The 26,703-nt window shown below is 41.1% G+C and overlaps 2 protein-coding genes across 2 annotated transcripts in view; both read left to right on the forward strand.

Moving 5' to 3' along the window:
* Positions 1-2,198: 2,198 nt before the first annotated feature.
* Positions 2,199-15,101, forward strand: LOC111951788 (multiple inositol polyphosphate phosphatase 1). Its single transcript, XM_023970003.2, has 5 exons — positions 2,199-2,869; positions 4,824-5,018; positions 8,740-8,837; positions 11,235-11,365; positions 14,091-15,101. Exons 1-5 carry the CDS (start codon positions 2,287-2,289, stop codon positions 14,467-14,469), a joined length of 1,386 nt encoding a protein of 461 aa, XP_023825771.1. The 5' UTR covers positions 2,199-2,286; the 3' UTR covers positions 14,470-15,101.
* A 767-nt stretch (positions 15,102-15,868) lies between these two features.
* The window catches only part of LOC111951906 (bifunctional 3'-phosphoadenosine 5'-phosphosulfate synthase 2-like), a 22,155-nt gene continuing 11,320 nt past the window's right edge, over positions 15,869-26,703 (forward strand). The window contains 1 exon segment of the mRNA XM_023970243.2: positions 15,869-16,048. Coding sequence (XP_023826011.1) covers positions 16,019-16,048 — 30 coding nt within the window. The 5' untranslated portion in view covers positions 15,869-16,018.

A 26,703-nucleotide genomic window follows, 5' to 3' on the forward strand; every position in this document is an offset into this window, starting at 1 on the left:
CCCAAAATGCACTGGAATGGGCTGTTTTCTGTTACTTGATTGGAATAAAGTGTGTTGTACTCTTAAAACTGTCAACACTCCATACCCAACTGTGTGCCTGTGAGATTGGTGTCAGACCATTAGCTGGGTCATCTAAGGGGCATGTGCTATGRGTGTTTGGCTCCAAAGTCTCCCAAGTGCTGCTACTCCTACAGTACATGTGTTGCAACATATTGTATGGCTGAATCCCAAATCACCCAATTCCCTCCYGCCCTCCATTTTCACATTCACGCGCGCCTCCATCATATGCACAAGTGTCCCAAAGCTGAGGGAGTGAAAATGATTGAGGGTTTAGGTGCTAATTAGACCCTCCAATAGCCACGTTGACCAAGGCTGCAGGCTCCAGAGCGAAGTGCTATSRCAACACGCACCGCAATATATGTTTAGAATTTGCTKAATTTCATACAAATTAATTGAGAGGTGTGCTTAATGATATGACGTGTGGGTGTTTGTTTGTGACTGATTTCGAAACTTGACATATAAAACAAATGAAATYCCTCCCAAATTAAAATGTTTTACWGTAACATCTTGTAAAACAACTGGGGGATTTGTTTAATTTAATTTCATGTTTTATTATTTAAATGTGAACATGAATTGCATCATTCAAGTCACCAGTGTGTGCTGAAGTTGATAGGTTTATTGATCCCCTCGCCACTCTATGGAAGTCTCCTTCGGTTGTCACTGGGGCCTTTTCTCATTTGGGCAAGTCCGTCTTCCACCCTCTCTCCTCTCATCGATAAGTGGTCAAGTGGTCGATAGCCTCCTTTTGGCAAGGAAGCACAAGTGTATCCTACCTMWGTCTTTCGCGGAAGAGTTTTGAAATCTGTTTGTATAAGCAWTTGTTTTCTCAAWGGAGAAAAGCATGCGAACATTTAAAACGATATGCTACTTTCATCTGGAAAATGTCTAGCACAACTTGATACATTTGTTTTTATGACTTTATAAATGTATTTTGGAATTCCACCCTGTAAACGTAATTTGCCTGATGAGGCGCGATTGGAGGAGTCTCATTTCATACGAGCACATTTTCGTACATTTTCCCTCTCTTCGATTACCTTACCTTTTTCAAAAGGAAGCGTCAGAGAACGGAGAAGAGAGGATGCAGGAGTTTAACAAATCCAATTGAGAAAAGGCCTCGATCGTATACAGCTACGGACAGAAGTGACTTTACGTAGCAGGTTAGAACAGCACATATGAGCCTGGGACAGTAACCACTCAAAGTTGGCCTTAGTGGMAGTGACCATAGAATTCTATGGCAGTGACCTATTGCGTAAAGTATTTGTCATCATTTAATTTTTGCAAATCATATGAGGCGTGGCTCTGTGCTTGTTTTGTGCATACGGGGATGGTTAGCGGGAAGGTGCTGTGTGAGATGATTGGTTGGTAGCACTCACTTCTGTCATCATGTAGTGCTTTGAGAGACTAGTCAAGGATCATATCACCTCCACCTTACCGGCCACCCTAGACCCACTTCAGTTTMCATACCACCCCAACAGCTCCACAGGCAACGCAATCGCTATCACACTGCCCTATCCCATCTGGACAAAAGGAATACCCATGTAAGAATGTGGTTCATTGACTACAGCTCAGCATTCAACACCATAGTACCCTCCAATGAGCCTTTGGGGCCGCCCTGCAACCTCATTGGATGGCGCTGGACTGGCCTCTTGCAAGCCGTCACTAAAATGCGAGGGGCTGAAGCTCATAGGCTAGAACTCAAATTACTAGGGAGCTGGCCCATGTGGGGCTAAATGTAGGGTAAATGGCGGCGGCACAGCTTCAAGAAAACTGTCACCTTGAAACTAGAGATTTCGTGGTTAATTGAGGTAAAACAGTAATTCTGCTCATAGATTATGCGAGTATGAACTACACATTTACTTACACAACCAGCCCAAAGCGTGGGGTTTAAAAAATACGTTCTTAGTCGCCAAAGTACAGGAGTATGTCTTTAATTGCTAACTACATGTTTTAATAGATTGCCCCTAGGTCTAGCTCCAGGGGTATGACAGAGCTCTGACAATCCAGTTGGACATACAAGTATTTCAATTTATCAGAACCAAATTATCCATCCATAGTTTGAATGACTGAAATCCTAAAGTGTTCTGTACAGTAGGCCATGGACCTGAAAACTCCGGGAAAGATACCAATAGGCCTGCTGATTAATATTTAACACAACTGGAATGGTAATGCACGCCTGGAGTTGAGGGCAGGAATTGTCTGATACGTTTTTGGCGAAATAAAGTAACTATGCTGCTTACCATTCCGTTGAAAGTTATTAGTGCGCATTTCTTCTTTAGTTACATCTCGTGTTCTTCATTATGGGGAAATGTCCTGAACACTCCAGATATTCCAGCGATTGCTAAATATTTCACCACAAAAGGAAGATATGAGGAAGTGAACCCTTACCTCATTGATGACATACTCGCTGTAAACAAATCTCTTGTAAAGCCTCCATCTGCAGAATGTCGCGAAATTCATCTGACCGCTATCATACGGCACGGTTCAAGGTACCCGACGACGAAAAACGTCAAGAAGATGCGAGAACTTCACAATCTTGTTGTACAGAAGGCCTCTGGAGAGGAGCGCTGGTTGCGTGAAATTACGCAGTGGAAYATGTGGTACACTGATGAGATGGATGGCCGTCTCGTTCAGAAGGGAGTCCTCGACCACAGGCATTTGGCAGTCAGGTTGTCCAAGTTATTCCCATCATTGATATCTAAGGAGAAGCTACAAGATGGTCACATCAAGTTCATGACCAGTTCTAAGCACAGGTGTGTGAACAGCACCCTTTCTTTCCAGGGAGGACTGGCAAAGCTCTGGGACATAGAAGGTAGATATAATCCTACTCGATGTCTGTATGATAGCATCGTGTCAAAGTGCAAGCATATTGCATAAAACTCTTTATTATTTGCAAGACATAAGGCATATATCTACTAAGTAGGTCAATGTTAGCCTGGTCGTATTTGAGGAAAGCTCAACTACGTTCTTATATCGAGGCGGGGTTGAGGATCGATAACTGATCAATTTGCTAGTAACAGAGAGGAAGAGAGTGGCCCAAGTCGGCGGGATATCTGTTTCCCTCCAGCAGGTGGCGTTTTTTTTRTRCGTTTCGTCCACCAAGCGAGTTTTTGTATGGAGGTCAGTGTGTCGAATTTGGTCAACAAAAAATCGAATGGGTTATTTGCGTGAATGATCGAATAAAAGTTTCGTAATGCTTAAGTTGTTAAGCGTGTACTGACAAGGACACTTGACATCCCGGCAACTTTATACAATTTATTTCGGAGTTGTCTCGAGATTGCTATGCATATTAATGGTATGAAATCAACCCTCATCGAATATTTTTTAAATATTACAATAATGGGAAGTATCCACCAATCCAAAGAAGGGACAGGCGGGAGCTAGAGAACCCGCCGAGTTGCTTTGTGGCTCCCATTGTTAGGGTAGAGAGAGGTATCTTGTCAGTATATCCATAATCTTTGCTATCAACAACAGCAGTCGATACATATGGTGCTTTCAAGACAASTGGGAACACGGGGYAAAAACGAGGTCAAATCATGACGTCAGTTGATTTTAGGGTCGGAATGTCTCCGAATTTAAGAAAGATGCCSCCTTTTCCGACTTGGAATTCCGAGTTGGATGACTGTTCAAAACGTTTTCTCAGAGTTCCCAGTTGTCTTGAACGTGGCATCCACGCTAAATAATTCAATTCAATTCAATGGGCTTTATTGGCATGGGAAACATATGTTAACATTGCCAAAGCAAGTGAAGTAGATAATATACAAAAGTGAAATAAACAATAAAAATGAACAGTAAACATTACACTCACAGAAGTTCCAAAAGAATAAAGACATTACAAATSTCATATTATGTATATATACAGTGTTGTAACGATATACAAAGGGAWAATAAATAAGTATAAATATGGGTTGTATTTACAATGATGTTTGTTCTTCACTGGTTGACCTTTTCTTGTGGCAACAGGTCACAAATCATGCTGCTGTGATGGCACACTGTGGGGAAAAAATGTACACTGCTAATCTCAGTGTATGTAGTACCTCAAGGCCGCTACACCTGCAGTTGAGCAACACAAATTAGGGGGGAAAATCAGTGGTTGTATRCGATAAAAGTTTTTATTAAAAGTATGAATTTCAGCACCCCACAGAAGGACCACAGTTGTACAGGACAAATGTAGGTACAATTTTCAGAATTGACATTTTTACAAGTGTAGACTGATAAATCACGCGACCAGTTATCAATACTCAACCGCTTAGAATAAGTGAACAGAGTTTAGCGTTCCTCAGCTAGGCTGGTCCCAGATCTGTTTGTGTGTTTGCTTACACTATTTGTCATTGACAAGCTAAACAATTGACCCTTCGCTAAGCTCCGACCCCATTGGTTACTGTTGCGTCCTCGGACAACATGTTCCATGGAAGCCCAATTCCCCAAATTGTTTGGCATGAGTTGGCAGGAGAGCAGAAACAACACCCACGCTAGGTAAATGTAATACCGATATGATATTGTGTCATAAGTGTACATTTTTCATGATATTYCATTGGCCTGCAGTCTTTTGGAAGTGAAATTATAAGCAATTCAACATGTCTTACTGTATCATAACATGCAGGTTATAACACTATCGATAACGCTGTAAAAAATGTTCTGAACTTGTCACTAGCTTTTCATTTGTGCTTTTCATTCACTTTCATTGACCTTAATATTATTATAATTTTCAAAACTTTGAAGATCTCCCTTTGAATGACCAGTGCCTTCTATGTTTGATTCCAAAGATGAAGAGATTGACTACGAGGTGAACGATGCACTGATGAGGTTCTTTGACAGCTGCACCAGGTTTGTGGAGACTGTCGACAAGAACCAGTCAGCCATGGCTGAGCTGGACAAGTTCACGTCCAGTGCAGAGATGAGGAGGGTGCAGGAAAAGATAGCAGACCGGCTCCTGGTCCCCTACAGCCACATTACATCAGGTCTCCATCTCTAGCCTATCTGTCTCTATCTCTATTTATGTGTGTGTGTGTGTGTGTGTGTGTGTGTATACATTTGTGTGTGAGTTGTCACAGGAACGTTGGGAAACAAAAATGTCTTCTACAGTGGATAGTAAATATTTTATAGCTATTCTATTATTACTGAGAGGGCTATCCTCATGATGTTGCTCATGTTCTCTATACAATGAACGGATCTCCTTCAGATCTGCTTGATTGCAAACATTTTACAGGATATTTAGACACTAGATGGGGCTGTTTTCTCACTAACAGTACAAAACAGTTAAGCACTCCCATATACAATTCCCTCAACTGAATGGTTTTGTCAGAATGTCATCAATGAGCATCTGAGAAGTGAGGACATTGAAATAAGAATACCTGTATGTTTCTATTATTTGAAAAGTAAAACTYAGTGGGAAATGTGTTGTTAATCCTAAGCCATACAGGACTTTTACTTTGTTTTATATCAATTATAATAATTATTTAAATTTTTACATGGAATGGCGGCAGGTAGCCTAGCGGTTAAGAAAGTTAGACAAGTAACCAAAAGGTCGCTGGTTCGAATCCCCAGGTCGACAAGGCAATTAAAGGTCCAATGGAGCCGTTTTTTATCTCAATATCAAATAATTTCTGGGTAACAATTAAGTACCTTACTGTGATTGTTTTTAGAGACCGAGCTATATGTTTTTTGGGGTCCAATATGATTCCTGTATTTTGGGGGGGGAAACGTACCGATACCGATATATCTGCCAATGTARTGTTTTACAGTGGGGGAATTAGTGTCATTTTCCCACACTGAATTCWCATACATTGCCATCCAAAAGAGCAATTGTCCAATAACTGCTTCAAATATTGATTCCATACATTGTGACKATAATGGCACATCATGAAAATGGCCGCAAGTTTTCAGATTAGTGCYCTCAGAAAGTATTCATACCCCTTGACGTATTCCACATTTTGATGTGTTACAGCCTGAATTCAAAATTGATTAAATAAAATAAAAAATCTCACCTATCTACACACTATACTTCACAATGACAAAGCGAAAACATGTTTTTAGACATTTTTGCTAATTTATTGAAAATWAAATACAGAAATATCTAATTTACATAAGTATTCACACCCCTGAATCAATACTTTGTAGGCACACCTTTGGCAGCAATTACAGCTTACAGTCTTTCTGGGTAAGTCTTAAGAGTTTTGCAAACCTGGATTGTACAATATTTGCACATTCTTTTTTAAATTCTTCAAGCTCTGTCAAATTGGTTGTTGATCAATGTTAGAAACCCATTTTCAGGTCTTGTCGTAGATTTAAATCGAAACTGTAACTCGGCCTCTCKGGAACATTCACTGTCTTCTTGGTAAGCAATTCCTGGGTAGATTTGTCCTTGTGTTTTAGCTTATTGTCCTGCTGAAAGGTGAATTCATCTCCCAGTGTCTTGTGGAAAGCAGACTGAACCAGGATTTCCTCTAGGATTTTGCCTGTGCATAGCTCCATTCTGTTTTTTMWTTTTTTATCCAGACAACTCCCCAGTCCTTAACGATTACAAGCATACACATGATGCAGCCATCACTATGTTTGAAAATATAGAGAGTGGTACTCCGTAATGTGTTTTATTGTATTTGCCCCAAACATAACACATTGTACTCAGGACAAAAAGTGAAGAAAAAAAAATTCCACATTTGTAGCAGTATTACTTTAGTGCCATGTTGCAAACAGGATACTTGTTTTGAAATATTTGTATTCTATACAGGGTTCCTTCTTTTCACTCTGTCAATTAGGTTGGTATTGTGGAGTAACTACAATGTTGTAGATCCATCCTCAGTTTTCTCCTATCACAGCCATTAGACTCTGTAACTGTTTTAAAGTTACCATTGGCCTCATGGTGAAATCCCTGAGTGGTTTCCTTCCTCTCCGGCAACTGAGTTAGGAAGAACACCTTTATCTTTGTAGTGACTGGGTGTATTGATACACTATCCAAAGTGTAGTTCATAACTTCACCATGCTCAAAGGGATATTCAATGTCTGCTTTTCCCCCCCCATCTACCAATAGGTGCCCTTCTTTGCAAAACATTGGAAAACCTCCCTGYTCTTTGTGGTTGAATCTGTGTTTGAAAATCACTGCTCAAGTGAGGGACCTTACAGATAATTGTATGTGTGGGGGTACTGAGATGAGGTAGTCATTCTAAAGTCATGTTCTACACTATTATTGCACACAGTGAGTCCATGCATCTTATGTGACTTGTTAAGTACATTTTTACTTCTGAACTTATTTAGGCTTGCCATTACAAATGATTTGAATACTTATTGACTCAAGACAGTTCAGCTTTTTATTGTTTATTCATTTGTAAAAGAATAAAATAAAATCATCATTCTACTTTGACATTGTGTGAAGGCCAGTGACATAAAAATCTCAATTTAATCAATTTTAAGTTCAGGTTGTAACAACAATGTGGAAAAAGTCGAGGGGTGTAAATACTTTCTGAAGGCGCTGTAAGCAAGAGATTCCCTTTTTTCATCCTATTTATTGAATATCGGTTATCYGTGGAGTTATTGGCCGATACCGATGTAGCGTTTAAAGGCCAATATTATCCGATAATATCGGTGAACCTATATATCGGTCGGGCTCTAATTGTTTTCAGTTAAAATAGTKAAAAAGGGGAAAAAATGCTTCTTAGCAAAGAGCAATTTCTCAAGCAAGAATTTAGCTAGGACTGTCAGGGAGTGGTCMGAGTMGGGAGGGGAAAACTAGCTATTATTGCCAGAGATGTTTGGATCTCTCTTTCTTATTGGTCTGTTAACTAATTTACTGCCAGGTGATGTCACCAGGCAGGTCAAAACTCACAGGCTGAAATTTCTGGCGGTCTTTTCAAGCAGCTCTTACACTGAAAGGGCATTATCATAATTTTCACATTTATTATTCCAACATCATGGTGTGGAAATATATTAGAGCTGGGCGATATGCACAAAAATACACATTGCGATAAATTGCCTGAATTGATCCGATAACGATAAATAGAACGATAAGTTTATAACATTAATGTGAACCACAGTTAAAAAAAAATAAAAAATACTTTAAACTACTACTACTAGTTTGATGGTTGTAGCCATCATTTGTGTCATTAACAATCACCCATATTAGCAAACTTATTTTGTTTCATACTTCACATTATCGTTATGAACAATATCAGCAAAATGCCTGCGATATGTGATCGGTATGGTTGGTGTCAATCATTTTCTGTTTATTGTCCCAGCTCTAAAATACACTACTTAACCAAAAGTATGTGGACACCTGCTCGTCGAACATCTCATTCCATAATTATGGGCATTAATATGGAGTTGGTCCCCCTTTGCTGCTATAACAGCSTCCACTCTTCTGGGAAGGCTTTCCACTAATGTTGGAACATTGCTATGGGGACTTGCTTTCATTCAGCCATGAGTATTAGTGAGGTCGGTCACTGATGTTGGGCGATTCACATTCTGTGAGCTTGTGTGGCCAACGGGTGTGGCTGAAATAGCCAAATCCACTAATTTGAATGGGGTGTCCACATACTTTTGTATATATATAACACAGTAAAATCCCATTTTTGACTGCACTGGGCCTTTAACCCTAATTGTGCAATAAGTCGATCTGGATAAGTGTCTGCTAAATGACTAAAATGTAATGGCTCCTGTGATCACTTTGCCATTACTTTRCCCCTGTAGACATGGCTGAGGCTGCATTTTACCTGTGTGCTTACGAGTTGGCCATCAAAACCATCAACTCCCCCTGGTGTCAACTCTTTGATGAGGCAGATGCACTGGTACGTCAACTGTATTCCCTGCAGTAGTAATCATTTTACGTCATTGCAGAGTATTGACCAGTTCAAGTGAAAATGGAGCCATTTATTATTTATGGGGAACTCWATTTTTTTAAGCAGTGATCAAAAACATTAAGTTCATCAATATTGGAGAGATGAATTAGATGCATCTAGCCTAACTAGTAATRCATTGACCTTTTTATGTGAAGTGTTTTTGCTGATAGGACATTAATCTAAAACATGATGAATGTATTATTTACAATATCCTCACCTAATCTACAGTATGAATAGATGTCTTACATTCAGTCAATAAGAAGCTGGGCTATGTGGGTGTGTCCTGTGTTATAAGGTAAGTTGGCCCAGCTCTCAGGTGGCCTAGGGGAAATCCTACCACGACTCTACACAATGAGAGYTTGTCTATCTGAGGGCATCACTCACCGAAGTATTCATACAAAGCCTACCCTACATACCATGGTATACAGTGCATTCGGAAAGTATTCAGACCCCTTGACTTTTTCCACATTTTGTTACATTACAGCCTTATTCTAAAATATGTTTTTTTCCCCTCATCAATCAAAACACAATACCCCATAATGACAAAGCAAAAAAAGGTTTTTCAGACATTTGCAAATGTATATATATATATTTTTTTAAATGAAATATCACATTTACGTTAGCATTCAGACCCTTTGCTATGAGACTCGAAATTGAGCTCAGGTGCATCCTGTTTCCATTTATCATCCTTGAGATGTTTCTACAACTTGATTTACCTGTAGTAAATTCAATTGATTGGACATTATTTGGAAAGGCACACACCTGTCTATATAAGGTCCCACAATTGACAGTGCATGTCAAAGCGATGAGGTTAAAGGAATTGTCCGTAGAGCTCCGAGACAGGATTGCGTCGTGGCACAGATRTGGGGAAGGGTACCAAAAAATTTCTACAGCATTGAAGGTCCCCAAGAACACRMTGGCCTCCATCATTCTTAAATGGAAGAAGTTTGAAACCATCAAGACTCTTCCTAGAGCTTGCCGCCCGGCCAAACTGAGCAATCGGGGGAGATGCGCCTTGGTCAGGGAGGTCACCAAGAACCCGATGGTCACTCTGACAGAGCTCCAGAGTTCCTCTGTGGAGATGGGAGAACCTTCCAGAAGGACAGCCATCTCTGCAGCACTCCACCAATCAGGCCTTTATAGTAGAGTGGCCAGACAGAAGCCACTCCTCAGTAAAAGGCACATGACAGCCTGTGTGGAGTTTTCCAAAAGGCACCTAAAGACTCTCAGACCATGAGAAACAAGATTCTCTGGTCTGATGAAACCAAGAATGAACTCTTTGGCCTGAATGCCAAGTGTCACATCTGGAGGAAACCTGGTACCATCCCTACGGTGAAGCATGGCGGTAGCAGCACCATGCTGTGGGGATGTTTTTTAGCGGCAGGAACTGGGAGACTAGTCTGGATCAAGGGAAAGATGAACGGKGCAAAGTACAGAGAGATCCTTGATGAAAACCTGCTGCTGAGCACTCAGGACCTCAGACTGAGCGAAGATTCACCTTCCAACAGGACAACGACCCTAAGGACACAGCCAAGACAARGCAGGAGTTGCTTCGGGACAAGTCTCTGAATGTCCTTGAGTTGCCCAGCCAGAMTCCGGGCTTGAACCCTATCGAACATCTTGCGAGTGGCGCAGCGGTCTAAGGCACTGCATCTCAGTGCTAGAGGCATCACTACAGACCCTGGTTCGATTCCAGGCTGTATCACAACCGGACGTGATTGGGAGTCGCATAGGGAGGCACACAATTGGCCCAGCGTTSTCTGGGTTAGGGTTTGGCCGGGGTAGGTCGTCATTGTAAATAAGAATTTGTTCTTAACTGACTTGCCTAGTTCAATAAAAAAGAGACCTAAAAATAGCTGTGCAGCGATGCTCCCCATCCAACCTGACAGAGCTTGAGAGGATCTGCAGAGAAGAATGGGAGAAACTKCCCAAAAACAGGTCTGCCAAGCTTGTAGTGTCATACCCAAGAAGACTCCAGGCTTTAATCGCTGCCAAAGGTGCTTCAACAAAGTACTGAGTAAAGGATCTGAATGCTTTTGTAAATGTGATATTTCAGTTTCTTTTTTGTAATAAATTTGCAAACATTTCTAAAAACCCTTTTTTGTTTTGTCATTATGGGGTATTGTGTTTAGATTGATGAAAAAAACTATTGAATCCATTTTAGAATAAGGCTGTAACGTAACAAAATGTGGGAAAAGTCCAGGTCTTTCCGAATGCACTGTACTTATACAGCAATTACCCCACTAACAGGTTAATGTATATGGAAACTATCTAACGTGGTATCCACACAAAGCCTACACCATCTAATCCCATGGTATACTTACACAGCATTTACCTCACAAACAGGTTTTGGAATATGCAAATGACCTGAAGCAGTTCTGGAAAAGGAGTTATGGTCATGACATCAACAGCAAGTCGAGCTGCATCCTCTTTCATGATGTATTCAGCCGTCTGGATAGAGCGGCCAATGAGATCAGGTGAGGGACTGGTTAGCCTCACGTGTCAGGCTTCATGTCATTCACCAGTATAGCAAAGGGATTAAAAGTGGATGGCCTTTGMGTAAAAATGTAACTAACGTTAAAAAATAATGTTAGGCTATATGTGTTTAAAAGGACAGGACACTCCAAAATCAAAGTTTGTCAGACGTTTACAAACCCGAAATGTAGTGTACCGAAATGTAGTGTAATGTAAACATGAATTGTTGTCCCACGCCATTGGTTGTGTTGGTCTGTGTCTTTATATCCCACATGAATGGAAACAAATAAGSACAGAATAAAATCTGGAAATTATAGTGCTTATCGTTTCCATTGATTCCATTCTACTCAACAGATGTCTGGGAAGTGGACGTATCTCAATGCAAGACCACTTTGCCTGGGGCTGCGGAAGCCTTGAGGTTGCCTTTGTGTTGTTGTACCCTTGAMCAAAGCACTTATCKCCTAACCTGCTCAAGGATGCTGCTCTGTGGCTGACCCTGTGCTGCTTCCAGCCTCTTGTGAGTGTCTGGGTTGTGTCTGGGTTGTTGGGGAAAAAACAAGACCGCGAAAAGACAAATGTATGTTTCGCAATGGACCAAAAATTCAAGTGGTATGGTACTTGAGGTCTGAAAGATCTGACAAACTTTAATTTTGGAGTGAACTGTCGTTTTTTAAGGGATACTTACAAAACCGATTAGGACTAAACTGTAATATTATACAAACAACGGCCCGGTACAGTATCTATTGCAACTGTTAGAAATACTGTTAGAAAATAACCTGTCAACGTGTCAATAGAATATGACACATGACCCTTCTCGTTTGCACCCTGTGTCCTGTTATACATCCTAGTTTAGCCAAGTCCTCAAACTGTCAGTGATGTATACATGATACTGAGAGAAGTTTAACCAAAGCGCATACATATGGGGGTAGGATTATGGGCAATCCACATCCCACATTATTCAATACTCATTATAGGGTTAAAAACCCATCCATAGCAGCTCATCATAGAAGTTTGCAGACCTTTTTGTCTGGTCAGGATCCTGTTGTGTGGGTGTGTGTGTGTGCCTTTTCCCTGGACTGTGACGAAATTGTATTTTGTGGTTCACGCACCACACCCACACGTGTGGGTGTGGTGACATGTTTCTGTTACAGAATGAATGTGTCTGTCATGCTGTGTTGCACGCGCAGTGCATGTAGCAGCACATATGATCATAGAACTCATAAGAATATGAATCTGTGAGTTGTGGTACTCCTCTGTTGTAAAGGTAAGAGGAGAATTGATTTGATTTGATTTTTCAAATAAAGTGAATTTATGTACCTGCCACATAATCTCAAGGTTTCTTGTCAGTCAGTGGAACACTGTAGGGTAGAGTGGGGTAAATGGYGCCCTTTTTTACATTCCGCCTTACTATGTGAAGGGAAATATAGTACTCTTTCTAACCGATATCTACACATATTTCAGGATGTTGGGTATCCTTGAAAATAATAAAAAATGAATATAAACATAACAGTTTGTAAAACATAGTTTGTCCAAAAAAAAGTGTTCTCTTGGAACAACTTACCCCGGGTATGGGGTACATTGAGCATAGGCCAGGGTAGATTGAGCCGRCTTGGGGTAAGTGGGTGCTTGTGTRCTGTGACAGTGGGCGATGGTGCTAGTAGGTCATAGAATGGGGCTGTGGTATATTGTATATCTTAAATGTATGTCTACATTTCGATGTAGATCGCTGTTCAATATCGCTTACCCTTCCATTTCCATACCAGTTGTCTGGGACAGGGATTTTGTTTCGATATGCCAATTCGTAGGCAAGATCTCTGCATTTGAGGTTACTAAGCKSATGAAACTGGTCCGTGAAATTCTTGAAATTTTTAGCAAGRTRAGACTCCATCATCAGATAAAACCTTGTGTGTCTCTGCTAATCTATCATAGCCTGTCGTACAGGTACATGTCTGTTTGTTTCTTTTTTTATTAACTCTTCAGTGTCACTAAATTWAAAAAATCATCCATTGCTGCTGCTCGAATGGACTTCTTCCCTTRTCTCACTTCCTTGGCTGCTCTCTCAAGAACCTCAAGGGGCGTTAGACCCCTGCTTGTTTTACGTTTGTATACACGGGGCACAATGTCTGCTCTGTAACCATACAGATTTTGTTCATATGCATGACACATTGTAAAAATACTAATGCATACTAATGTTTGAATGCATAAAACTGAGAATGCAATCATCATTTGAATAGGGTATGGTGGCCATTGGCTCAACTTACCCTAGACATTGGCTCAACTTACTCCAAGGKAAACATTTGGACTATATTAGCCCACACAGCTACAAGGATGCACTTTCATGTTAGGTTTAATAAATTCATTTGACTTAATGAAAATCAGTTTTTTGGACCTAACTTGCTCACCACTTTTTCCATGTGGTTTCTTCCTTCAGACTCCATGAATGATGACTACATCGGCAAAGGGAAAAGCTTGCATTTAGTACAGGGCAACATGCAGGGTCAACATGTTTTCTAAAACCATGRGGTCAATTCCTGCATTCCATACATAAATACAAATCGTTCAAAACTGACACCCCCTTGAGTATATGTAGACTAGTGTATGACAACTAGTGTTTTGCAATTCACTGCCTCTGGTCAAGCAAGTTCTTGTTCACTTACATACCACATTCTTCTGACGCAAATAAATAATTACCCTCCTGAAGTATACATGTCCCATTCTGTCCCTCAGATCTGGCAGTAATGTCACAGAAGCAGCGACCATCCAAGTGGGTCACGCTGACACTCTCCTGCCTCTGCTGACCCTGCTGGGCTTCTTCAAGGACAGCGTGCCCCTGACCTCCAACAATTATGTCACCCAGGGCCAGCGTGCCTTCCGCACCAGCCGCATGATGCCCTACGCTGCCAACCTGGTCCTTGTGCTGTATGACTGCAGTGGGAACCTCCGTCTGCAGGCACTGCTCAACGAGAGGCCCATGGCCTTCCCAGGCCTGGCTGCCAACCAGGGAGKGGAGGAAGCCCCGCTCTACCAGGATGTCAGAGACCACTACGGGGAKCTGCTCCAGGGCTGCGACTTTGAGAAGGAGTGCCAACTGTTCCCATCCAAATGAGGGAGTCAACACTATCAACAGGTGTCATTCATCAGTAAAGTGTGTCTCTGATGTGTATTCAAATCAAAGTTTATTGGTTGCATACACAGATTTGCAAGTGTTATAGCAGGTGCAGTGAAATGCTTATGTTACTCACTCCAACAGTGCAGTAGAATGCCTCAAATACACAAATAATAAAACAATAGTTGCTATGATATTATAGATATGGTTAGACCAATGTGGTGAGCTGCTGTGGTAGAGCGCCACTTTACTCCTATGGCTAGATAATTTGATTGAGTGTGAAATTTCTGTGTATATGCGCAATGTTGGAATGGAATTATGATTCACTCTGTTCAAGGCCACAACATCCGTTTATTCAAATGTATGGTAGTATTAGAGACACAAAACAGATTAATCGGAACAAATTTACCAATTGAGATCCAGTGGAGGCTGCTAAGGGGAGGACTGCTCATAATGGCTGGAATGGAGCGCATGGAATGGCATTAAACACATGGAAACTATCTGTTTGATGTATTTGATAGTATTCCACTCCAGCCATTACCYCGAGCCCGTCCTCCAAAATGAAGGTGCCACCAACCTCCTGTGTTGAGATCAATCCACCAAAAGTGCTGTGACTTTAATGTAAGCTTGCCACTGCTACCAATACAGAAGTATTACTAGAATCCGTCAAATCAAACGGGATATAGCTTATGACCAAAAATGACAGTTACTGTACATAGTAGGTGATACACTGCCCCTCTCCAGAAACAACACCTATCCTCCATGTACTTGTGTAGACCTGAGAAGAACGCATAGGTGTAGTCATTATGAATTATTTTTTTTATTTTTATGAAGTGGAGATTCTACCATATTTCGTACACCTATTGTGGYGGTATAGGCCAGAATTGTGTTTTCTGGACAAGGACTATGTAGCTTATATAATGTCCTGCTGCTAGATATTACAGAAGTTAGGCCTACTAATTGTTCTAATACTGTATAACTTGATTATTATTAAAGTATAATTTGAACTACACTGGCTAGTTTATTTTGTTGAAACTTTTGAATTGGAAGTGTGAACGGTGAATTGTGAATGGTTGTCCTTTTCTTTGCAATGTAGAAAAATAAATGCCAAATTCTTTACATTTCAATTTATTAAAATGTATTTCATTTTCAGTCAGACATCAGGGCAAAGTTTTACCGTTGTGACATTGTTCTTTAGTTGGTTTGCCCTCAATCTTTATAAAAACACTACATAAGAATAGTCTGGTTGACTTCTACTTGCAATTTAACCCTATGTAAATTCACCGGTTCCGAAGCTCAGCCCCGCACTGTCGTAATCTCGATACATTGGTTGGCATTCAGGAATATGCAGATTTCTGAACCCTGGAGGAGGATTGGAGGCTGGGCCAGTGGAATGCTACGTGTCTTGAGGTCTTTCAACAGCCCTTGTTCTTAGATGACTATCGTCAAAGTTGTCAAGTAACTCCAGCGAGGCGACACATTCCTACCGGTTATTGGAGCTTATACTCTKCGGGTCAACAGTCCATTGGGGTTAACCTTAGCCTAGTGCATGATGTTGGGTGTCAAAAAGCAGCAGACGGTAAGATATACATACACATATTTGAAACATCATATTCAAATATAAAAACGATTTTGAAAGTTGTCTAATTGCATAAGCATGTATAGAAATGTTGTAGCTCACGCAACCCAGAGTGCTAGAGCTGCCTAGGCTAGAAATGGTGTAGCCTCAATGCATTTATAAAATAATTCCTGTATAGTGCGCTTTGGGTGACCTTTATACGTGTATTTCGTTAACTAACAAACGTTATAGCCTCATTCCAATTAAAACCTTTAACTGATAAGTTACATAATAGCAATTATCTGGATAAAGTGCTAGACATGTTTGTTTACCAAATCTACTTCATCAAACAATGGTTAGAAGTCTGATACGATCAGCGCTGTCACTGTTGAAGGTGAAGTAGGCTACTTTCAAGTTTTCACACTGGTAGGAATTGGACTGATTTGATTTGACATAGGCATTGGTGGAAAAAATGCCCAACTGTCATACTTGAGTAAAAGTAAAGATACCCTAATAGAAAATGACTCAAGTAAAAGAGAAAGTCACCCAGTAAAGTAGTACTTGAGTTAAAGTATTTGGTTTTAAATATACTTAAGTATCAAAAGTAAATGTAATTGCTAAAAAGTACATTCCTTATATTAAGCGAACCACACGGTACCATTAAACTTTTCTTTTTTTTTTTACGGATAACCAGGGGCACACTAACAATGACATAATTTAAAAACAAAGCGTTTGTGTTTAGTGAGTTACCAGATCAGAGGCAGTAGGGATGACCAGGGATGTTCTCTTGATAAGTGTGTGAATTGGACCATTTTCTGTCCTGCTAAGCATTCAAAATGTAACGAGTACTTTTGGGTGTCAGGAAAAATGTATGGGTGTCAGTAAAAAGTACATATATTTTTTTTGGGGGGGGGTGTAGTAAAGTAAAAGTTGTCAAAAATATAAATAGTAAAATAAAGATACCCAAGAAAACTACTTAAGTAGTACTTTAGTACATAAGTACTTTACACCACTGCATATAGGTTAAATGGTATATAATTTTTGTTGTTGTTGAGAAGTAGCCTAATGGTCATTAATGACTCGTCATTTAATTAATTGTATGTCCCACTTAGAATGAACCATAACTGAAGCCTTCATAAATCCTTTATAATACCTAGTCTATTTAAGCAATAAGGCCTGTAATTAGAGCAGTAAAAATAAGTGTTTTGTCATACCCGTGATATACAGTCTGATATACCACGGCTATCAGCATTCAGAGCTCGAAAATGCTGATTGGCTGACAGCCGTGGTAAATCAGACTGTATACCACGGGTATGACAAAACATTTATTTTTACTGATCTAATTACATTGGTAACCACTTTATATTAGCAATAAGGCTCCTCAGGGGTTTGTGGTATTTGGCCAATATACCACGGCTAAGGGCTGTAACCAGGCACTCTGTGATGCATCATGCGTAAGAACAGCCCTTGGTCGTGGTATATTGGCCATATACCACACCCCTTCGTGCCTTATTGCTTAACAGGTGGGTCTTATCCTGAATGCTGATTGGTTAAAACCGCATTTCAACCGGTGTCTATTCCACAAGTTWCCATCGGCTAAATCTATGACGTTAAAATGCCTATTTACTCTCATCAACCCAGCCAGGCACTTTATAAACTTGCTCTCCACTATTAAAAGCAGCTAGACATTATTTCACATTTCTTTTAGACTAACATTTAGTTTTCAACAGCAGATATTTGTATAAACCTTGCTGTCTGTCTCTCCAACATTTGCAACATTGTTTCAATATTTAAATTAGATCTCCAGATGTCCCATAGTAATGAACATGTCGGGAGTTGGGATGAGACAGACAGGCAGGCAGCTTTTCTCAGCCAGTCGAAAATCATGAATCAGCATCATTTGTATGGYTATATACAAAGTACTATCAATAGTTAACAGGTAAAACTAAACAAAGTACAGCTAGTTTGCTGTCTTTCCAGCTTAGGTTTGAAGTGAATGTGTTAGCCGTGTTGTTGGCTAGGTCCTCTGAACAAGTGTCCTGACGAGAGAGCACATTTTCTACGGCAGTCGAAATCGCGCATCATTAGCTCGTTGTTATGGATGTATCCAAATTAATGTCTCTAGAAAACAAATTAAACAAACGCAAATGTAGCTACTTTGCTGTTATTCTGGCTGCACTGTTTGACTGTAAGTTAGCTGTAGTTGGCTAGCTAGCAAGCAAGGGATAAGAACGTTGCCAGCCAGTATGGCAATGAAACATTTAGAACGAACAACTGAGTCGCGTCCATAGATACAGAACAAAAAGACTAAACAACTGGGTTGCGTATCTCTGGCAACCGAACCAATAGAACGTACGACCAGCCGGCTTGGGTAGCAACCCTAGATTTGTGTCGGGACTATATCTTGTGGAAGGATGAAATAGTATGAATAAATTAATCAAAATAARGTTTTTAATAAAAATATGTAAATCATTATTTGAATATGTTGGTAACCTGTTGTATAAAAGTGATAATGCCCTAAACACCCATGCCAATATATCCTCCAAACTTCTCTGGCACTATTACTTAAATGTAACAACCTTAAACCAATACCTAGTGACCTCGATCATCAAGACTTTTGGACCTCTTGGCGTAACGTTTAAGGTGTTAGCTTMACTGTCACTTGACAAGGGTTTGAGTACCGGTTGGGGCTACCCCCCTGAATTCGCTACGTTGGTGTCAGAATTGGGATTGAGCCCATGAGGCCATGGGGGAGGCATGTACACYTGCGGGACTTGGTAAAGAAAAGCATGGGGACACACTCTCCCGAAGGAAGGGGGTAATGTAGTGACCTTAACCCAACACCTACAATAGCAACCTCATGAAGAGGTTCAGACCGTGGTTCGAGACCTTGTTGGGAGGCGGCCGGCGTTACCCGGGTTGGCCCCAGATAATCGCTACAGCAGTGAGTATTCTCAAATTCAAGTTAATGTTATTACTTTGATCACGTCGGCGCAAATACAACTGGATGGCCTTAGTCCTTTATCGAGTGTATTGAAATGCTTTTTAACTTCACAGGCACTAACCAATAGTGCATAAATAACGAAATCATGTTAATAATATCTAATCTCATTTATAAGCAATATAGTTACATTCGTAATTGTCCATATGGCTCTTATAATGTGGGTGGCAATCAGGTTTTTTGCCCAATTTGGACAAAGCCTACTGTTCTTGTAATAGGTTTTGATAAATTTGATTTGTGAAGTATCTAAGTAGTGCTATAGCTTTATGAACGGCCTTTATAAGGGTTAGTGAATGTTCATTTTTATATGACTGTGTGCTTTATACCAGGCGCTACTAGTCCTGTGTCTGCTTATGCGAGGACAGGTCTTGTGTGGCGCAGAAAACAATCGGCATAGACAGTAAACCAGCTAATGCCACAACATGCTTGTAACAGTGAAATGTAGCCACTTTAGTCTGCAATAGTTTCTAAACAGGTTTACTTAAATGAAGTTAGCCCAGTACTATAACGTGGACAATATGTAGCTACAGTATAATGAGTTGGAAGAGTACCGGAAAGTTGTGGTCAGCAAGTTGATAAGGTGCTGGTTCCAATACTTAGCATGTGGTTTTGCACCGGTATCRTATATTATCATGTACCGCTCACACAATCACAGTCTTAACTTGACCTGTATGGGGAAACATTTGTACCAAACACATGTAAGGAACTGATGTGTATCAACAAATAGACCAATACCCTACATGTTTTTTCATAACCAACCTGTAGACAAAAGATAAAGAATGTCACTCAAGTCATTGTTTTCTCAATATTTTGATACACCTAGTACTGTAGGCTTACTTTGTCAGATTTCCACTCCACTCTGTATGGAGACTGTATAACTACGCAGTTAGAGTGTGGGAATAYGAAATGTTTCCAAGAGTAAGCACAACTGTTTATTTTGTTCTACAGATTAAGTATGATGATAAAGGTAGTAGGGACCATTTTGTTTATCACCTCCTATAGGCTATTCTAACAGAACCTATGTCACATGTTTTACTGCACAGTATCCATATAGAAAATGGAATTTAAACTAGGATGTTTTTGGAGTTGGCCTTACAAGAACCACTCATCCATCGTATGCTGGAAGGGGCAATGGTAACACAGAGGCAATGAGAGAGGGAGAGTTAGAAACGCAGACGGAATAAGAGGGGAAGGAAATGAGAAGGAAGCAGAGTGAAAAAGATGAATGTATTATACTACGGAGAATCTGGAAAGAGAGAGAAGAAACAAACAGAACGACAGATTTGAGGCTTGGAGTGGTGTTTGTGATAGTGACAAAAGAAGAAACAGACAGACAGATTTGAGCTGAGTGTGTTTTGAATAGATTGAAGATGAGAACTACAGACAAGTACAGGATTGAGCTGAGTGTTGGTGATGCAGTGAAAAGAGAAAACAGACAGACAGATTGAGCTGAGTGTGTAATAGTGACAGAGAACAACAGGGACAGCGGAGATTGAGCCGAGTGCTTGTGATGAGTGACAGGAGAGAAACAGACAGACAGATTGAGCTGAGTGAATAGTGCGTACGGAAGAAAAAGACATAGATGACATGAGGTGTCACACAGAAGACACAGACAGGATATGGGCTGAGAGTGTGTGATAAGTGAAGAGAGAATACAGACAGAACAGATTGAAGCTGAGTGTGTTTGTGATAGTGGCAGAGAGAAACAGACAGACAGATTGAGCCTGAGTGTGTGATGTTGTGACAGAGAGAAACAGACAGACAGATTGAGCTGAGTGTGTGATAGTGACAGAGAGAAACAGACAGACAGATTGAGCTGAGTGTGTGATAGTGATCAGAGAGAAACAGAGCAGGACAGATTGCGCTGAGTGTGTGATAGTGATAGAGAGCAAACAGACAGACAGATTGAGCTGGTGTGTGATGTGATCAGAGAGAAACAGACAGCGATTGAGCTGAGTGTGTGATAGTGAGCAGAGACAAACAGAACAGACAGACCAGAATGAGCTGAGTGTGTTTGATAGTGGACAGAGAGAAACCAGACAGACAGAGTGAAGCTGAAGTGTGGTAGATCGTGAGCAGAGAGAAACAGAACGATCAGATGCAAGTTTGGATAGTGAGAGACAGCTATGCATAGATGTGTGATAGTGACAGAGAGAAACAACACAGATTGGAGACTGAGTGTGGTTTTGTGATAGTGACAGAGAGGGGGGACGGAAGCAGGCAAATAGGCATAAGAACAGGTAGAGAGAAGTAAGTGCGAAAGTTGAGTAAAGAATTACAGCAAGAGGGACAGAAACAATGACATTAATGGATAGATAGGAATGCAGAGAACAGTGTTAGAAGTAGATTGAATTGCACATCATGAGATGTGATTGAATCAGCGGAGGGTTGGGGGCTTGCTGAAGTGACAGAAGAAGAGGGTGGATGAGGCAGGGCTGAAAGTAAAGGGCTAAGGTGGGTCTTGGGTGTCCTGCGGGGTTTGAGAACTGTACTTGTTTGTTTTTTTCCACCCACTACTATTTGTGTGTGTGCATGAGAGGGTGGATGAAATGATGGGGAAATGCAATCCTAATTTAAAGAATTATCACTTATAAAAAATGGCGCGTGTTCACAAGCTTGAAATTTGCATAATGCAGTCAGTGAATGTTCCACTATTGTAATAATTATCAACTGTAAACGACTGTTTGTGTGGCCATTGATAGAGTTCCAAAAATGACACGAACAGAAGATAAACAAGAAGGAATTTTGAAACATGGACATAATGTGTAGCATTTCTCTGGCATGTAAATGAAAAATTGATTAAGTGCCTTCAAAGAAAGTTTCAACACCCTTTGGACCCTTTTCCACTAATTTGTGTTATAGCCCTGAATGTAAAATGTATTCATTTAATATTTTTGGTCACCCTTATCTACATACAGTGGGGAAACAAGTTTATTTGATACACTGAAGATTTTGCCAGGTTTTCCTACTTGACAAGCATCGTAGAGGTCTGTCATTTTTATCATAGGTAGAACTTCACTGTGAGAGAAGGAATCTAACAAAAATCCAGAAATCACATTGTATGATTTTTAAGTATTAATTTGCATTTTAATTGCATGACATAAGTATTTGATACATCAGCCAAAGCAGAACTTTAATATTTTGGTACAGAAACCTTAGTTTGTAATTACAGAGATCATACGTTTCCTGTAGTTCTTGACCAGGTTTGCACACCACTGCAGCAGGGGATTTTGCGCCACTCCTCCATCAGACCTTCCTGCCAGACTTCAGGTTTCGGGGGCTGTCCCCTGGGCAATACGGACGTTTCGGCTCCCTCCAAAGATTTCCTATTGGGTTTCAAGGCTGGAGACTGGGCTAGGCAACTCCAGGACGCTTTGAGATGCCTTTTACGGAGGCCATCCTTAGTTGCCCTGGCTGTGGTGTTTCGGGTCGTTTGTCATGCTGGAAGACCCAGCCACGACCCATCTTCAATTTTGCTCTTAGCTGAGGGAAGGAGGTTGTTGGTCAAGATCTCGCGATACCATGGCCCGTCCATCCTCCCTCAATACGGGTGCAGTCCTCCTGTCCCCTTTGCCGAAGAAGCATCCCCAAAGAATGATGTTTCCCCCTCCATGCTTCAACGGTTTGGGATGGTGTTGCTTTGGGGTTGTAGCTCATCCTTCTATTCCTCAACACGGCGAGTGGAGTTTAGAGCAATAAAGCTCTTACTATTTTTGTCCTTCACATTTCAGACCACATGACCTTCTCCCATTCCTCCTCTGGATCATCCCGATGGTCATTTGGCAAACTTCAGACGGGCCCCTGGACATGCCTGGCTGAAGCAAGGGGGACCTTGCGTGCGCTGCAGGATTTTAATCGCATGACGGCGTAGTGTGTTACTAATGGTTTTCTTTTGAGACTGTGGTCCGAGCTCTCTTCAGGGTCATTGACCAGGTTCCCTGCCGTGTAGTTCTGGGCTGATCCCTCACATTCCATGATCATTTGATGCCCACGAAGGTGGGAGATGCTTGCATGGAGCCCAGACGAGGGTGATTGACCGTCATCTTGAACTTCTTCCATTTTCTAATAATCTGTGCCAACAGTTTTTTGCTTCTTTTTCACAAGCTGCTTGCCTATTGTCCTGTAGCCCATCCCTCCTTTACAGGTCTACATTTATGCATCCCTGAATGTTCCTTACCCAGCTCTTCTGGTCTTGGCCATTGTGGAGAGGTTGGAGTCTGTTTGATTGAGTGTGTGGACAGGTGGTCTTTTATACAGGTAACGAGTTCAAACAGGTGCAGTTAATACAGGTAATGGTGGAAGAACAGGAGGGCCTTCTTAAAGAAAAACTAACAGGTCTGTGAGAGCCGGAATTCTTACTGGTTGGGTAGGTGATCAAATACTTATGTCATGCAAATAAAATGCAAATTAATTCACTTAAAAATCATACAATGTGATTTTCTGGATTTTTTGTTTTAGATTCGTCTTCACAGTTGAAGTGTACCTATGAATAAAAAAGGGTGGTGGTGAATGACAGACTCTACATTGCTTTGTAAGTAGGCAAACCTGCAAAATCGGCAGTGTATCAATACTTGTTCTCCCACTGTATACAATACTCCATAATGTCAAAGTGGATTAATGTTTTTGAAATGTTTACAAATTATATACAAAATGTGAAGCTGAAATGTCTAAATATTCAACCCCTTTGGCAAGTAAATAAATTCAGGAGTAAAAATGTTCTTAACAAGTCACATGATAAGTTACATGGACTCACTCGGTGTGCACTCGGTATAGTGTTGAGCATGATTTTGAATGACTACCTCATCTCTGTACCCACACATACAATTATCTGTATGGTCCCTCAGTCAAGCAGTGAATTTGAAACACATATTAACAACAAAGACCAAGGATGTTTTCCAGTGTCTCATGAGAGGGCACCTATTGGTAGATAGGTTAAAAAAAGCAGACATTGAAAATCCCTTTAGCATGGTGAGTTATTAATTACACTTTGAATGGTGTATGAATACACCCAGTCACGTCAAAGATACAGACATCTTTCCTAACTCAATTGCCGGAGAGGAAGGAAACCGCTCAGGATTTCACCATGAGGCCAATGGTGACTTTAAAACAGTTACAGAGTTTATGGCGGTGATAGAGAAAACTGGGATGGATCTACAACATTGTAGTTACTCCACAATACTAACATAGAGTGGGAAAAAAGCCTGTACAGAATAAAAAATATTCCAAAACATACATCCTGTCTGCAACAAGGCACTAAAGTAATACTGCAAAAGATGTGCCAAAGCAATTCACTTTTTGTCTTGAATACAAAGTGTTATGTTGGTTCAAATCCAATACAACACATTACTGAGTTCCAGTCTCCATATTTTCAAGCATAGTGGTGGCTACATCATGTTAGGGGTATACTTGTAATCGTTAAGGACTGGGGGGTTTTCAGGATAAAAATTAACACCACACCATCATTAAGTTTTCCGATGACACAACAGTGGTAGGCCTGATCACCGACAACGCGAGACAGCCTATAGGGAGGAGGTCAGAGAACTGGCCGTGTGGTGCCAGGACAACAACCTCTCCTTCAACGTGATCAAGACAAAGGAGATGATTGTGGACTACAGGAAGAAGAGGACCGAGCACGCCCCCATTCTCATCGACGGGGCTGCAGTGGAGCAGGTTGAGAGCTTCAAGTTCCTTGGTGTCCACATCACCAACAAACTAACATGGTCCAAGCACACCAAGACAGTCATGAAGAGGGCATGACAAAATCTATTCCCCTCAGGAGACTGAAAAGATTTGGCATGGATCCTCAGATCCTCAAAAGGTTCTACAGCTCCACCATCGAGAGTATCCTGACTGGTTGCATCACTGCCTGGTATGGCAACTGCTCGCCTCCGACCGCAAGGCACTACAGAGGGTAGTGCGAACGGCCCAGTACATCACCTTGCCCAAGCTTCCTGCCATCCAGGACCTCTATACCAGGCGGTGTAGAGGAAGCGCCTACAAATTGTCAAAGACTCCAGCCACCGTAGTCATAGACTGTTCTCTCTGCTACCGCACGGCAAGCAGTACCGGAGCACAAAGTCTAGGTCCAAGAGGCTTCTAAACAGCTTCTACCCCAATCCATAAGACTCCTGAACGTCTAATCAAATGGCTACCCAGACTATTTGCATTGCTCCCCCTCTTTTACACCACCGCTACTCTCTGTTGTTATCATCTATGCATAGTCACTTTAATAACTCTACCTACATGTACATATTACCTCAACATAACCGGTGCCCCGCACATTGACTCTGTACCTGTACCCCCCTGTATATAGTCTCGCTATTGTTATTTTACTGCTGCTCTTTAATTCTTGTTACTTTTATTTCTTATTCTTATCCATATTTTTTTTTAACTGCATTGTTGGTTTGGGGCTCGTAAGTAAGCATTTCACTGTAAGGTCTACTACGCCTGTTGTATTCGGCGCATGTGACTAATAACATTTGAATTTATTTGAAATTCGATATTTCTGTATTTAATTTTCAATAAATTTGATTAAATTTATAAAAACATTTGTTCATTCTTTGGTCATTGATTGGTGGGTTGGTAGATATTTATATATTTATTCCATTTGGAATTCAGCCTGTAACAACAAAACTTTTAAGAAGTCAAGGGGAATAAATCATTTCTGAAGGCACGTATAGGTTACCAGTGATGTAGGTACTAGAGTCATGGAAAATCTGCAAAAATGTTGCCCTCGCTCTATCCACCTGAAAGACTGTACTGTATGTACCTGGAGTTCTCTCCACAACCCTGAAGAAACATACCTCTGTGTGTGGAGGCTGTCGGCGGCCGGTGTGGTGTGGTATTTGGTAGGAGATGGTGGGCGAGAGTGCAGAGAGAGTGCCTCTGTTTATACAAGGCTCTCTGTCTGGGTGGTGTGTGTGGGGGCTCTGCTACGGTTAATAACAGGAGGTTGTGTGCGTAACCTACACTGGGTGGGGTAGTGGAAGGGCTGGGAAAGTTTTATGGGGAGTAGGCATTGGTAGGAAAGGTGGTGGGGCACAAGAGGGGAGGGGGGCTAGAGAGAGAGTGAGAGGGAAGGATGCCACATCATCGCTGGGCTGCAGGCAGCACACTGGCACAATTGTCTGGTCCTGTTCCCTTCATTCTGGAGCCAGCCACATCCCGTCACCACTGCCGTGTCTACCCAGCCAGAGACTGTCTCAGTCGGACTCACCTGAAGGGGCCTATTCACCAAGTCACATTTGCAACGGTTCACGTAGAAATGTGTTTTTTATAACCAGACCTGACTTTCTATCAGGTTGAATGAAGAATCATGTCTTTTCTACAAAATATATCCCTCTCTGTACACTCTGAATGATGTGAACATTTGAATAAGCCCCTGGCGTATTTAAACTCCCCTAGAAATATTTTAGTAGAGTGTGATGGGTTGGTTACCCACTTGAATGGCAAAGCCTTCTACATATCTGGTCTGTATATCCTGTTTATCTTCTGTCTGTATGTTCAGTTTATTGTGGCAGCACCATTTACCAAGTAAAATTCCTGTCCATGCTAATTAATTGGTGAGTAAAGGTAATTCTAATTCATTCAAGCAAAGCCAGACTTACTAGGCCTTAAGCAAAACCATGTAATTTAGTGCAAGGCAACCAATAACAAAAACGTTATAATTATCTAG

This window comes from Salvelinus sp. IW2-2015, linkage group LG25 (genome assembly GCF_002910315.2).
Source record: "Salvelinus sp. IW2-2015 linkage group LG25, ASM291031v2, whole genome shotgun sequence".
Lineage (NCBI taxonomy): Eukaryota > Metazoa > Chordata > Actinopteri > Salmoniformes > Salmonidae > Salvelinus > Salvelinus sp. IW2-2015.